The sequence below is a fragment of the Trachymyrmex cornetzi genome, unplaced genomic scaffold (genome assembly GCF_001594075.2).
Source record: "Trachymyrmex cornetzi isolate Tcor2-1 unplaced genomic scaffold, Tcor1.1 scaffold319, whole genome shotgun sequence".
NCBI classification, from domain to species: Eukaryota; Metazoa; Arthropoda; class Insecta; order Hymenoptera; family Formicidae; genus Trachymyrmex; species Trachymyrmex cornetzi.
The window spans coordinates 144,397-160,754 of NW_017297887.1; the positions used below are offsets into that span (position 1 = coordinate 144,397).

Below are 16,358 nucleotides of genomic sequence, written 5' to 3' on the forward strand. Positions count from 1 at the left end.
TATTTTCAAATATATGAGATGCGTAGACAAGAGAAAGACGGCAAACATCAATTATAAACGGGCTACAAAAACGCGTCAGACTCGACAAACACTTCGTCGATGTTTCACGCGCATTTGTTTTTTTTTACACATCTCACAGACACATGTTACAATATAATACATTCTTACATCTAAAATGTTTGTTTGCGCTACCGGAGTGCAGCTTTTTATTGATCGTATTTAGGTACCTTTCACATCCTTACTGTCGTACAACGCCGTTGCAATTGCTTAATTGTAGCAATTAGGTCAAACTGACTCTTCAGGTTAAAACGTTTGTACACAGGTGCATATTTATTACATTGCAAATGTACATACGCCTATTTAATCATCCAGAGACATTAAATACAATACCAGTGGTATCATATTGTACATATATATGTATCTACAGTTGAGTTCCCTTATTCTTTAAGTCCCCGCCTTTCTACTCTTCGTTACCTTTCTTACAATGAGAGAGTAGCGCAAGACTAGATGCGGTAGAGAACAAAGGATACGGGCGTTCGACTGAATTCGTCTAAATAAATAAATTTTGCTTTCTTCGTATCTTCGACCAAGATCGATACTTTGTACGCATGGGAGTACAACGTTGCGATCGGGAGACAATTATGTAACTTAAATGATATATTATTTTCTTTATCTCAATTTACCATCACATTCGGCCGAGACGATTGTACTTCAAGCGAAGTTGCTATTGATTATCGTTGCTGGATTAAATTTTTTATCTCGTTCGCGGCCGATTACAGAGATCAGAGATGGTTTTCTTTCAGCTTTACATCGTAACTTAATGTCGCGCGCGATAATCCCTCCGTATTTTTTTGCACCTCGATCGAATTTCATCACATTTCTATCTTTGCTATTTCCTCCTTGTCGATTATCTCGAAGTCGCTATCGCCGTTGCTCTCATCGCTGCTGGCCGCGATTTTTTTCGCGTCGAAGACTTCCTCCTCGGAAGAGGACGAGGAACTCTTCTCGAAGTGACCGCTCTGAAACTTTATACCATCCTCTTCGGCGTCATTCTCGCCGACGCTGAGCTCCAGTTCCGATAGTTCGACACCGTCGGTGCTACCCTCTCCATGGGAGGGCATATTGAACGCTATCTCCTGGAGGCCTTCTATGAAATCCTCGTCGTAAAAAGAATCTGTAAGCAATGCGATGAGATGTAAAGATGCAGAGAAGATCGAATGGTAGATGGAGATTAAAAAGTTTATTCTGCTTTAAATTATCGAGCAAATAAAGCGATAAATATAAAAAAAATGCGGAATCGATAATCTCTCTAAAAGTTACATTGAAAATATTTAAAATTCAGTATCTGAATCGTGAGTTTTTTGGGATTTGTTGAATTTATACTCGAATGACAAGTAACTGTCGTCAAATACATACCATTCTGAGTGTCCGACTGCACACTCGTCGGTGTTGGTGAATGATCGCCCGTCTCCCCCACTCGGGTTAATACTAGTAAACTCGCCTCTGTTACCACAGGTAAAAACTCATCCTCGATTTCACTGTCACATTGCCAGTCTGAAAAATAAGTGAGATTAATCAAAAATGTTTTCTCATATAAACATTAATATGACGAAATATTATCGCATTAAATTGTGTGTAAAAAAAGTTTAATAAAGATTGGAATTTAATGTCGAAGTTCAATGAAGGAAAGATATAAGAGAACTGAAAATTTTTTTCAGTAAATTTAATTCTGCTTTCAAGACCGATAAATAATCGGCGCGCAGTTTGCTTAAATTGGAATTTGTAAAAATTTACAAGCTATTATTAGGTAATAAGATCCGCTTTGATCAAATATGATCTTCTGTTATTTGTGTTGAAATTTAAAATTCTCTTAGTTAAAGATTAATACGATTCCTTAATTACATCTCCCAATCAAGTATTCCAGTCAAAGTTACATAATTATACATTGTACATAATTATATTAATTATAAAGGATGAAGCGAATAAATTATTATGAAGATAAAGAAAGTGATGAAAAACCAAATATTTCGTCATTATAAAAAATATATAATTATAAAAATAAAAAATTCAAACAGCTATTTTTACACAAGAAATATAATACTACTATAATACTAATCTAAAAAATAGAAACTATCAATAATGATCCTTGGTATTTCTAGAGTCAATCTTTAAGATTTAAGATTCGAGTCTTCTGTTCTGTCAGGAAAATTTAGACGTTTTCGATTACCTTTGTGTGACAAGAGGTACTCCCGTGCTTTGTCAAACAGTTTTAGGGGAAATCGCAGTAGCATACATGCCAGTAACATGCCGTAGTACATGAAGCAAAGGGTTGACGTATGGACGTGGTCGAGGAACCATAGGAAGAAGGCCACGAGACAAAGGACGATGCAATGCTGAAAAATTGTAAACGGAATATTAAGATTAGAATCAGAAGATTAGAATTTTCGATCTTTCCAAGATTCCCTCCTTGTGAGAAGACAAAGAGAATTTTACCAATCCTGGTTTTTCGCTCCGCAACTTCTTCAAGGTCTGCCATACCCAATGAAGTCCACAGCACTCCCTTTGCTCCCTACATTTATAAAAGACCAAGATTACTATTATTTTTTTGGGGGGGGGGGGGGGGTTTTTTAAGAGCGACATTGTTACGAGCGAATACTGAAATTTCTTCGAGTTCTATTAATATGTAATTTTACTATTTATAAGCAAATGATTGATAAGTACAACCACATCGGAGATAATTTGACGATGGAAATATTATACGCGTTATTCAGCGAATTATCTCGACGTATTATTTTTCCATAAAATAAATATAAGTACAACGTAATGAACGTGCGATGCAATAATACGAGCAATAACTTTCTTTCGATAACTTACACTGCAGGGGCTAAGGTGTCCATGAATTTGTAAGCGATTATCAATTGGCTAATACAATACACGGCGACAAGTTTATATGGAAATAATGGTGACGTCATTCCCATCAAGGTATAGATCCTGCAACAAGCAGCACGTGTTACAATTAGGGTTATTTTGTACAAAATGCATAAGCATAGTAGGTACAGCATAAGACTTATTTGGATCAATGAGCAACCAGAAAGAGTCATGATACTAATTTATTTAATACAATGAGAAAATAAGGATAAGTCGATCGCATGTCGTTTTATTGGGAGGATCCCGTTTGCCTACAGTTCTGATTGTACACACCACTCATATCAACTGGTGCCTAGTAATTTTTTACTGTTTTGCCAATGAGATTATTTTATTTTTAAATTGGCCAATCAGCGATACATGTGCAATATGCGATGTGTGCAATCGGAGCCCTCCCGTAATAATCTGTTTATTTGAAAGAAATACAACTTGAACTAGTCAAAAACTAGTCAAAAACAGAAAAACAAAAACAGGTTTCAGTTCTTCTGACGTAATAAAACAATTAGATGAATTGTTTAAAATGTGTGTGTCCACTTTGCGCCATGATACATCCATCGAGCCTTCTTCTCAAAGATTGACGTACACGCTCAAAGATACCAGGTGTGTTACGTATTGCCTCGCATGAAGCAACTATTCAATTCCTCAAATCATTCTCATTCTCAATTGGGGTGGTATAAACCAATGATTTCAGATGTCCCCAAAGGAAATAATCCAAAGGATTTAAGTCTGGTGATCTAGGAGGCCAAGGTTGAGTTCCTGCTCAACCTATCCTGTATTTCGGAAACTAAGTCGTTTAAGACACATGTTTATAAGGACTTTTTTACTTGAAATAAACCAAAGAATCGCTCTGTTGAGTTTGGGAACATACTTAACTAACACCCTGTATATATATATATATATATATATCTACTTGTAGCTAAAATGACGGAGAATTTTGTTTGTTTCTTCTGATGAAAAAAATTCTCACTACACACACATCTTTATAGTATTTTTAATTTCTCTTATTTTAAATTTATGAATGTTTCTAAAAATATCTTAAACTTCTTTGGAAATTATAGAATAAGAAATCTTTGAATATTTCGGAATTTACATGTATAAAAAATTCTAAAAAAAATCCAGAATATCTCAGTATTGCTAACTCGTATAAAAAATTGAGAAGTTTTTTAAAATATTTATAAAATTGTTATAGAAATTTTGAAAAATTATATAAACAAATTGAAAATTTTTTACTGAGGTCCCTTTAAGTATTCTGTTTTAAATCGAAAGTAACGTTTCTCACAACAGAATTTAACAAAGATCTGATTAATGAATGTCATCTCGAAATCTTGCAAAGTTAAAAAATGTGAATATCGTGTGTAAAAAGATCTGAAACAATCCATTGATACATAAATTCTGTAAAAAGCTCGAAATTTAGCAGCCATTCTCGTACAATGGGCTCCTATACATCCATTTCTATTTTCTCTCGACTGAAAAAGGCATCAGGTTTCTCTGTATTTGTGAGACACAGATCTTCATTTATTTCTATATTATGTATTAAGTATGTACTATGCGTATGTATTCGTATTACGTATATAACTCATTACAAAATCATTTCTGTCAATCTTATCCAATAAACAATTCGCACACTAGCGCGGCAAAAATCACACGCGAAATAAAAGATTCGATTTATCATTTCGATGCGTAGCACGCGTCACCTTCACTTTATTTAAATCTATAAATTGCATCGCGAGAAAAACAAATCGTTTGTACGTGTCGTTTTTAATGATATTCATGTTCAGATCATTTTCCAATTTTTTGTAAACATTTATGCTTAACTGGACTAATCGCGCCTCATTGAAAATTGGATTGAGAAAAATCACTCGACCAAGAACCTACACTGAGAACAAAAATTATTTATTTGATTAAATTAACTCTTAGTACACACCTTAGTTTTGGGCACCCTTACTACACACGTTCGGTCATTCGTGTTCTGGATTAATTTTTATCACTTTTACGAGTATATAAAAATTATTAAACGATTTTTACGTATATTTTGACATCTTGTATTTGTACACCTGTATATATTCATAACAAATTGTAGATAAATTGTTACAACTAAATATAATTAACAAAATGAAAAAAATGGATCGTTTCATGGACACAAATGTAAAACTCTAAAAGAAAAATGTTTAAAGGAAAAATATGATTCAATATCTTAAAATTGACATTGCAAGCTATAAAAAAAAAATAGTTTAAGTGTCGACTGTCCAAAAAGTTTAGTTATTGAGTAACCTGAAAATGATGTTTTTTTAATATGCATGAATGGCTATAAATTGAAGATATATTGCATTTACATTTGAAACAATGCATTTTATTATTGCTATTGTGTTAAAAAAAACTTATAATTTATTAGGAAAATGTTCTTTATAACATTACAGACAACATAATATATAATATTATTATATGACAACATTTAGCACAAGGATGCTAAAAATTGTATTTATTAATATGTTGTTTTGGGGTTAAATTCTTTTTTTAATAATTCGCGAAATATTCCTGTAATACAACCGAGAATTAGTTGGATATAAAGAAAAAAATTTTTTTTAGTTACAAAAAAATGTACACTCCGTACGCACGTTGAGTCATTTGTGACCCAGAGGTGAACTTCGGAGTTATGCTAGTTAAAGAATACGAAGGAACTTGTTCTATTTCTTTGAAATAGTCTATTTCAAAGAAAAAAAATGCACAGGACACGAATGACCCAAAGGTATTAAAGGATTAATTTAATTTGTCTTCGTTACTTTCGTTGAAGAATGTTATATCCATACAGCACAAATTAAAACCGTAAAAAAACTTTATATTTTGCCGAGCGTAACTTTTTATATTATTCTTTTATCTAGTCGAACAAAAATTCGGAAAAAGATTAGGAAAATCACGCAGATCGCAAAAGCGATTTTTCATTCACGAGAGACAGTATATTATCTGGGAAGGAAGCGAGATAAAGTAAAAACGTCGTAAATAAAAAATGAGAACTTAAATCAAATATACGAGGTGTAAATTAAAACCGCAAATTGGATGGGAGACATAAAAGAAGACTTTAAAACGCAAGTATACGAAAGAAGTAAGCATATAGATACGAGAACTTCTAGCATAGTGAAGCGGAAGTGAAGCGTGCGTTAATACATGTACGTAAACAGCGGACGATGAAGTATGTCTTGTTGACGCCGATCGTCATTCCAAATAATACCGCGCATTTACGCGCTTTACTACGAATAATCGGACACGCGATTACGACACTGCACACTCGTCCGCGATTACGTGTGCGTGCGTGTGCGCTGGTGTGCGCACTGCGCGCGTATCGCGCCAAGTCCCCACGAGCGTCCGTTCGGAAAGGGGGCCTTGACCTAGAAAGCGAAGTTACTCTTGTGCACACGAAACGTAAAACAGCTGTAATGCCGCGCCGCGCGGCGTGACGTCACGGACGGCCGGAGGCGCGGCGCGGCGCACGTGAAGACGGGAAAGACGCAACGAAGACGATAACCGTCAACGTAATAACGTACAGCCGGCATAAAGACACGCCGACGACTAGAGGAGAGTGACGGCGAGTGCAGGCGAATGGGAGAACCGTGTCCTTTAAACGCAGAGCTCTTCAAATGGCAAGAAACGCTCTCTCGCGAACTGCGTAAGATTCTCCGAATCTTCCTCCGAGTTCCTTTTTTGTCCGACTAGATATACGCGGATAGCACGGATCGTTCCTGCGATATTGCGATAACACTGCAAATATTGCGGCAATGATGCTGCAAGTTTCTGTGCTGTATGAATAAAAAACAAAGCGAAAAGTTACCCTCGACAAAATATAATACATCCATAAAACACAGATTACTCCAGCAATATTGCAGTAACAGATGACTGCGTTCAGAAAAAAACAGCTTTGCAATGGTTGTAAAATACCTCGATATAATTGGTTTGTACATTTAGATACGTAAGGAAGGTAGGAATCAATCGTAATGAAGAATTTTAGAAAAGCTGCTTTCTCTGCTGAACGCAGCCAATGTTACAGCAACGTTTCTGTAAGCTTAACCCTTACCGTACCATCTACAATTTGGTGCCTCATCCGTACTCATCAAAAACGTTTTCACCTCTTCAAAATAATAAAAAAAATCTCTAAAAATTCACCAACATACTTTCAACTTTCTAGAATAAATATTGACTCTTTATTTTGAAAAATAATAAAATGTAGTATAATTTATAATTATCGAAAGACTCAAAAGAAACTTGCACGAATCGCTCGGTCACTAGTTACCCATATTAGTACGGTAAGGGTTAATTGTATGCTACAAGATATAGACAGTAGATTTCAATCTGATATTTCTGTACATGACTTCTAAGGTTGAAATTTAGTGTCCCTCCCCCCCCCCCCCCCCCCCCCCCATTGCTTTCTATTATATCTCGACCTTTTCATTTTGAGCACAGGAAGTGTGCTTTATTCATATTGAATCTTTTTTTTACCTGGATATACCAGTAACAAAGAAAACCTAGTTTAGGTATAAAAGACCCCTGAGCCACTTTAAAAGGAACGTATACGAAAAACTAGAGAAATACTATGTAATAGTAACGCATACTAATACCCGTATTCATAGTCAGACCTTATATTTAAGGCTTCCTTAAAATTATCTTTAGATGCTCAGTAACCAATAAAATAATTTGTAGAGCATCTGAAGATAAATTTAAGGAAATCTTAAATATAACAGGCATTCAATAAGCCACTAGTCATTAATTAGAAGTTAGAAGGTGGAAAACTGATCAGTCACAGTCGTCAATTTTTAGCTTCTGACTTCTGATTTATGATTAATGGCTTCTTGTAAAAGACCCATAGGACCTGACTATGAAATACGGGCAAAAGTATTTCCTTAGTCTTTCGTACAACTCCATTTCAAGAGTAGAGGTCCAGCGGAAGCAATGATGCGTTGGAAAACAAAGACTAAGAGACATTCTACGATAAGCCATTAGTCAAATCAGAAGTTAGAAGTCTAGAAATTGATCAATTACAGCCGTTAATTTTTAGCTTCTGACTTCTAATTTATGATGACCAACGTCACTTTATCGTAGAAGGCCCGTTACAAGAGAGATCTTCTTTGACGTGAACGTCGCGAGCGAGCGAAACTGTCGGAGCCGCCAGCAGATGAAGAACGAGTCGACGAGCGCGGGAGTGCTCGAAAGAACGTTCCTTTGTCTGCTTTTTACAACGCAGGTCGAAGGAAACGGCTTTGGAACAACGGAAAGAACAACGCACGCGCACGTGCGTGCGCGCGCGCACATCAACACCGGACTGGACCGACTCAACCGACTGGCGACTCACCAGAATATCGCGATGAGCACGATGAACAGGTAGAGGTTGACGAAGAAGGCGCTGTTCTCCCAGAGCAGCGTCTTCTCGCCGGCGGCGATGTACCGGCACACCTCGCTCTTGCACCCCACGGATGGTGGATCGGTGCGGCCGGCCGACGACGCGGACGTTTCCTGGGACAGCGGCGACGACGACGCCGCTGCGTTGCCGTCGACGTTCTCGCGCTCGATTCCCATCGCTCGCCGATACATCCAGCACCACACGTCCAAGAAAATCCACTCCATGACACGTTCCATGACCCGGCGACCGGCCAGGACGCGATCCCACGCCCAGAGTCGCTCCATCATCTCCGGATCGGGGTGCATCATCGGATCGACGTCGTCGTCGTAGTAGTATCAGTCGTCGGCGGCGTCGACGGCGCTCCACGACGTCCAGCGTGCACGAGCGCGCCTTCTCTCTCTCTCTCTCTGTCACCTAATAGTCTCCTTGGCGGCGCGGGCGGTGCGTTTCCCGGTGCGGGCGTCTCTCCTCCGCCGATTCGCTTCGTCCTACACGGCTCCTACTCGCCGTGCATGGCACAGATACTCCCCCGCTACCGTCCGCGCTCGAAAGACGTTCGTGGACGACTGCCGTGCGCCACGGAGGGGTATATTAATAGCGCGCGTGACAGCCTCTAGGGTGAGTGCGACGCGACGCGACGCGACGACGTGCGCCCCGCCGAGAGTCTTCCTCTCAGCTGCTGCTGCTGCTGCTGCTGCCGCCGTCTAGAGCGGGGGGAAGGGGAAAGGATAGAGCGTAGAAGCGAGACGGAACGCGTAGGATCGAATCGCAAGACGGAGAAAAACGGTGCCGCTCAGCTACAGCTGTTGGCCGAGGAGCAACACACCCCTTCGCCCTGATGGGCCACCCCTGTCCACCTATACGTCACTATTGTCACTCGACAATGTTGTCTCCTCTCTCTCTCTCTCTCTCTCCCTCTAGTTGCCTTTTAATAGGCTGTGTACCTGCCCCAGTACGCGCGCACGCAATTCGATCTCTTTGTCGCCGCGCACTTCGTCGTTTCTCGGGGGATGAAGTCACGTTCTCCGTTGATGTCGACGATGTTCGATGACGATCGCAGTGATGATGATGATGACTGGGCAGATCAACCCGAGGCCGACACGGATCTTTTGCGTGGAGTCTGCGAAATTATGCGCTTTATGCGCCGTTTTGCACGACCCGACGATGACGCGCGCGCGCGATGGAGGCCGACTGACGTATACGCTCTACGAGTCTAGTATTATTTCGTTCATATATATGTGTATATACGTCGCGCTCTCTCCAGCGCCTGATCTCAGCACTCCCACTCTCTCTCTCCCTTTCTCTCTCTCTCTCTCTCTCTCTCTCTCTCCCTCTCACTCTATCTCTCTCTCTCACTCTTTTTTTCTCGCTCCTGTCCCCGCTCTGCATGCAGGCACAACACGTGACAGTCGCACGCGAGTCGCGCTTATCACGATCGCGTGATTTTGCGTACGAAAAGGAGAAAGAATCTCGTCGATAGGATCTCGGAAAATATCTTGGGAAAAGATCGATGTGAAATCCTCCCTTCTCCTTTCCTTTTGTGCGTACTTATATGGACTGGGAAGAGAGGGGCAGACATTTGAAGTGGGTACTTTACCCAGACAGCACACAATATTAAAAAAATATTTATTATATATGGCTTATTTTAAATATTTTGTAAATATTTTTGTATAAATATTTTGTAAATCATAAATAATTTATTATAAATATTATGAAATATTTATTGTAAATATCTTGTTGTAAATGCTATGGAAATACTTAAAAAGACAATTATAATTCAAATAAAAGATACTTAGAACTATTTATTTATACTTATTATAAATATTACATTAAATATTTAGCTTTTTAATAATATTTCGAATAAAGTTTTATGTAAAATACGTATAAAATTTATATAACATTTCAAAAAAGGAGTAATAAATATTTATTATAAATATTCTGTGTTGTCTGGGTGATTTAAAATATAATATTAATTTGCAATACAAGTGTATTTTGTATTTAAAATCAAAAGATTGAAAGTTTTTATATCTATTTTGTAATTTAAATAATAAGATTGATTGTCAATCTCTTAGTATTTAAAATACAAAATACTTTTATATGCTCCCATAAAATACAAAATGCAATTGTCTCGCAAATACTCTTTTTCAAATGAAAGTATTTTAAACAGCTCTGCATTTATAAAGTCATTAGAAGGTCTATTCGCGTGTTGCTCAAGATCCTCACAAATTTGTACTTATAAAACGAAATAAATATATATTTGTGCGAGAGAGAGGGAAGGTGAAGATTCTGAGTGTAAAAATTGCAATGTCAGAACAAATCTAATATCATAAATTTTTTCATCGTGTAAGATTAATCCTTGATTTCATATAAATGTAAGATTAATTTTAATCTCGGTTCAATTTATTCCTGGTTTATGCTTCGGTCTTAATCTTAGTCTTAGAATTAGTCCTAACTTAATCTTAAGGACTATAGTTAAAAGATAGAAACTGTCTTGGGACTAAGATTAAGACTACGATTAAGACTGAGGAAGCATAAACGATCTTATGGCATTCTATGTTGCCAATTTTTAAGACTAAGATTAAGACGGAAGTATAAACCAGCCATTACTCTTTATCTTTTTCTAAATCTAAGAATTAGAAGAAGATAAAGAATAAATTGAACCGGGATTAACATTAATTTTACATTTATGATAACTTTAATCTCAGTTTAACTTATTGTTTATCTTCTAATTCTTATTTATGTTTCGGTCAACTTTGATTTCAATTTAACTTACTCTCTTCATCTTTTTTTAATTCTATAAAAATAGGAAAAAAATGAAGAGTTTTCTTTATTCGATTTTTTTGCTATTAGTCTCTTACGTGAACTTATGCACATATCGAAACACTTCTCTCATCTTCACGCTTTGACAAGTGCCTAAATTCACGTGGTAGGCATAATAGCTTCAAGTGTGCGCGCGCGTCATATTTATTTTTCTCCGATGTCGAAAACAAATCTCTCGTGCATAAGAGAAATATGTATATTAGACTGCCAAGAAAAAAAAATTTTTTTTTTAATCGGCCACTTAACTTAAAAGCTTCCATTTCATGCTAAAAGAACACTCTTCAATTTTTATTTAAAAATATTAAGATTTAGAGGTCGCTAGTGAACAATCTTTAAATCAAAGTTTCGATTTTCCTTAATAGATGTTTGATTTGATGCAAAAATGACTTAATCCGGATTTCAAATGTGGTACTGTATGTTAAGAAATATAGCCCAATTAATGTGAAAAAATGACCAAATTTCGAGTTCAAGGTCGATTTTAGCAAGGTCCCAAGCGTGTGGCCGTGATCGTCTAGTGGTTAGGATCCTCTAAATCTTAATATTTTTTTATAAAAATTTAGGAGTGTTCTTTTGGCATGAAATGGAAGCTTTTGATTTAAGTGGCTGATTTAAAAAAAATTTTTTTTTCTTAGCAGTCTAATATATATGTATTTAATAAAATCTATATAAAATAATTTCTCTCTTGTCTCTTCTCCCAAACAACAAACACAGCTGCATAACCCAAACAGCACAGAATATTTATGATAAAATATTTATTATTATTTACTTTTTGTGAAGTGTTATATAAATATTTTATACATATTTTATATAAAACTTTATTCGAAATATTATTAAAAGATAGATTAAGTATTTAATGTAATATTTATGATAAATATAAATAAATATTTCATAATAATGTTTATAATCTATACAATCTAAAACCACAAAGATATTTACAACATATTTAAAATAAGCCTTATAAATATTTATAAATATTTTGTAAATATTTTATAAATATTGTGTGCTGTCTGGGAAATATTTATTTACTTTTTTTATGATCCAAACACAAATTTATGAAGCAAACACAAATATAATTGCTATGTAACATATATATAAATTAATATACATTATTTACATCTACGATATATGTAGCATTATATTCATGGTTTGCTGGGAACCATTTTTATCAAACTAGATAAACTTTAATCTCGGTTTAATTGATTGTAATTGCTTTTTTCCACTTCTTAGAACAAGAAAAAAATAAAAAATGAGTACAATTGAGATTAATATGTTAATCTACATTGACAGGAATGAATTACATAAGTCGATTATCTTTTTCAGTAGTCTTGATATGTTTAATCATTCTCAGTTATCATTATTACTTAATTCCCAAGAGGTACACTGTTATGTTTCTTCATTAATGACACATATGTACACCTGTCGGTATGTTACAAATTGAGTGAACTAGTTGGGGAGAAAGAAGGTAAGTTTTAAAATATCGTTAAACCGGTTTCCTGTCCCTTTCATATCCGCGACACGTTAGTCCAGTTAAAATATTCCAACAGCTGCGACAGGTTTTCCGACACGTTTCCTTAAACGAGCGCATTCGTTGATTTAATGCTAAATATTCGAATTAATTAATCGCATGTAGTTGAAGCCATGATGTAAGAAGACAAGGTGTATCGTTCCTGAGGATGCGCGGTAGGAGAATGAATTTGGGGCCAAAATTTGATTGGCTGTTCCAATATGCCAGCGCTATTATACGCATATAGGAAAGTGCATAGAGGCCAAAGTTTAATTGGTTGTTTCCGGTATTGCTATCGCTATTATGCGCAATGGGACACCTTTATATATTCTTACACCATGGTTGAAGCTACATTGAAATCGTATATGCGCGTATTGGAATAATAAGAGAGAGATATGTCGACCAATCGCGAGTCGAGAAGCGACGAGTGCCGCGCTACGCCATTGAAGTCTCGCGTATCGTGCACGCGATTGGTCAATTACTCTCCGTACGCTTTAACTTTAAAAGAGACAGTGGAGTAGGTCAGTTTTCCCTCGCTACTCTTTATAAAGACTTGTCCCCTTCCTCTTTCTGACGTCATGAGCTTCTTTTTTCTCTTCTTCGTTATCTTATTCTTTCTCCGATCTTATGGTATTTTATTCTGGCAGGGACGAAAATTCGCAAAGGAAGAATAAATAAGACGGTATAAGGTGTGTATAATATTGGGACGTAAAAAAAAAGAAGACGTCCCAATTCTGGATAATTTTTCTCTATTTCTCCTCGAGCTTAAAAGCCTCGATTCTAATTTCCCAGTGAGAAATGACAATGGAATCGACATCGATTCGATTTGGCCCTAGCTTATTTCTCCTAAATAAATTCCTGGCTACGCTCATGGATCTAACCGGGTCCAACCATTAATTTACACGATCTCCCGCACCGATGCTTACGAAATTCCTGTTAACTTTAATTATACAAAAAGAAATAGAGGTGCGTACTTTCACTCGTTATGCCAAAACATCTCATCCGCAGCTTATCGTTCGCTTTAACGAAGAACGCAGTACACAGCTATTGAAGTAAACACAGGATGAGTCACCGACTATGCGCGTCATTATATTAAACATACATCTCTCTATCAGATAAACAAATTTGTTGAGATAATGAAATATATGACGCAGTTCAGATTTTTTAAATATTTTCGATATATCTCAAAATGCATCTTGTGTGTTCATAAATATTTAATGTACCTTAATTATTCACAAATACTCTACTCGATTTTTTAAATTTCTTTTTCGGAATTAATTAATTCTGAATTAATTAATTATTGAGGTAGCGATGTAAAGATGAATTCCTATAAACATAAAAAAATAGAAGGTAATTTATTTATTTTCAAAACGCGTTTATTTCTGTTATTTCTAAAGATATGCGACACCTATGAAAAAGATTTCCAAATTCAATTCTATTCTATCATAAAATAAGATCAATGTATAAGGACAATCCTATTTATTATTTTAACAGAGGAATATTTTACTTTTAAATAGAAAATTCTTAAATTTAGAATAAATAATAATCTTGAATATCGATTTCAAACCAAATTGGTGTCAGCACAAAGCTTACAATATTATCGTAATGTTTGCAATATATACAGGGTGTCCCGAAATTCGCGAATCAAAATACTACAGCAAGGAAGTATTTAAAAAATTGAGTAAAAAGTTATGTATACATTTTTATTTCACGCAATAGTTTTTTCAGATATAAGAGGTTAAATGTAGCTAATTACAAAAATTGTACGTTTAGACAGTCACCTGTCCAATCGCGCGTACAGTAGTATTAGTTCAGCGCATACTTCAGCGTTTAAACGCAGTCCATAATTGGCTATACTTAAACACTTATTTTTTCACAAATTATCGCTTAAAATAAAAATTTACAAATAACTTTTTACTTAAATTTAAAAAAAAAAAATTTTTTATTGTATTTTAATTTGCAAATTTCGGAACATATATATATTCTGTATATCGCTGAAATGATCTGTGCTGTATAGATTGCGTTATAACATCAGATAAAGATTTATCACATAAACGTAAAAATATATATAAACTTAAATTTAACAATAATAAAAGGTAAAAAGAGCTGAGTCTTAAATCTACTTAAATTTATTATATTTGTTACTCTTGTTTTAATGCAATAAATTGATCTTATCAATTATTAATTCAAGAGAGGAATTAATTATTAATTCAAAAGAATAATTGATCTGTTGTTAATATTATTATTTCTGTATACTGCATAAGGTTGCGATAAGATTAATACGTCAAGGATATTTTTTATTTCGTTATCAGAAATTTTTTCTGATAACAAAACAAAAAGTACTCTTAACGTGTTAGGAGGGGGACAGCTTATGGGTAGACGAAGAATTTGTAGATACAAATAATACTATTCTAATCTATTGGATAATACTATTCTAATCTATTGGACCTTGACGTTTTAATCAAGGTAATACACACAGTAGCACTAATTGATAAGAGAAATATTTCCGTCTAGAATGGAAATGTTTTTGGAGAATTAAGTTATAATTTTAGAGATGAGATACTTATTCTTCTCCTCACATGATAAACGACTTTTTATTATGAAAATAAACAGAAAATAGATAATATAACACAGAGAATTTTGAAATCAATTTTGATCATTAAATTCGAGATTTTATCGCCTGCAAATACATTGCAGTGTTTTCTCCTTCAAATCGGAGCATGCAATGCTCCGTTTCGGCACACAACAAATACAAACAGGCAACTGTAGTGTGGAATCATGGAGCATTTTGCACCAAACAAAATTTAGCTTAATGTGGAAATCCACACCAAAGGAATTTAAGAATTGGATTAAAAACTGTGAACTTTTCCAAATGTACGCGAATACCGACATTTGTGATGACAGTACAACTGCGTGCATAGCAGAGATTCAACTTTTAGCCACGTGGATTCAACTTTTAGCATAGATTTAACTTTTATACTGTCCGTATACCGTTATCTGCGAGGGGTAACCACTTAATGTAATCGTGGGACAGAGTCTTCGAAATCATTATAAAATTCATATGAAATCTCTATGTATAATCCGATAATTACATATGCAACCATGAGAAATCATTGTATAATATTAAATAAATTCGTATATTTTACAAATGATTTGATATGTAGTGAAAAAAATTATTTATAATCAGATGAAATCGTATGATGTCATGTAATCTGTGGGACAATATTTCAGCTAGTGGTTACCCCCTCGGTTATCTGTAAGAATTGACTAATTACAGTCGAGCATTCCTCTCTTGCAATTGAATGAGAGAGGAACACTCGAATATGATTAATCAATTCTTACAAACTATCATGTACGGTTATGGCTAATATAAATGATCCCTTACTGAATGTTAGACAGATTGTCGTAATTCGCAATTGTAAAAAAGGGAATAGCACAAAATAAATAAAAAATCGACATTTTGTACTAATAAAAGGAACAGGGAACACAAAAATACACCCTGCGCGAGCGTATTCCAAAATATATGATTTCTGATAAGTTGAAATTCTTATTCTCTGTTCTCTGTTTCCTGTTCCTTTTATTGTGTGGAGCCCCTAAGGTCGGAATCAGACTATAGCGGGGAGGAGGTGATCCTGATTGACCACGTCTCGATTGGACACCACCAATCACAGCGACCGGTGCTTAGGAGCTTTGTAGTCTCAAGCGCTGTGAGTGGCTCCCCCC

General features: G+C 35.6%; 1 protein-coding gene across 1 annotated transcript; it reads right to left on the reverse strand.

The window, feature by feature from the left end:
* Positions 1-117: 117 nt before the first annotated feature.
* LOC108762717 (uncharacterized) lies at positions 118-9,517 on the reverse strand. Its single transcript, XM_018509845.1, has 6 exons — positions 8,264-9,517; positions 2,875-2,991; positions 2,494-2,569; positions 2,228-2,393; positions 1,417-1,554; positions 118-1,174 (listed from the first exon to the last, which is right to left on the reverse strand). Exons 1-6 carry the CDS (start codon positions 8,617-8,619, stop codon positions 873-875), a joined length of 1,155 nt encoding a protein of 384 aa, XP_018365347.1. The 5' UTR covers positions 8,620-9,517; the 3' UTR covers positions 118-872.
* Between the last annotated feature and the right edge of the window lie 6,841 nt (positions 9,518-16,358).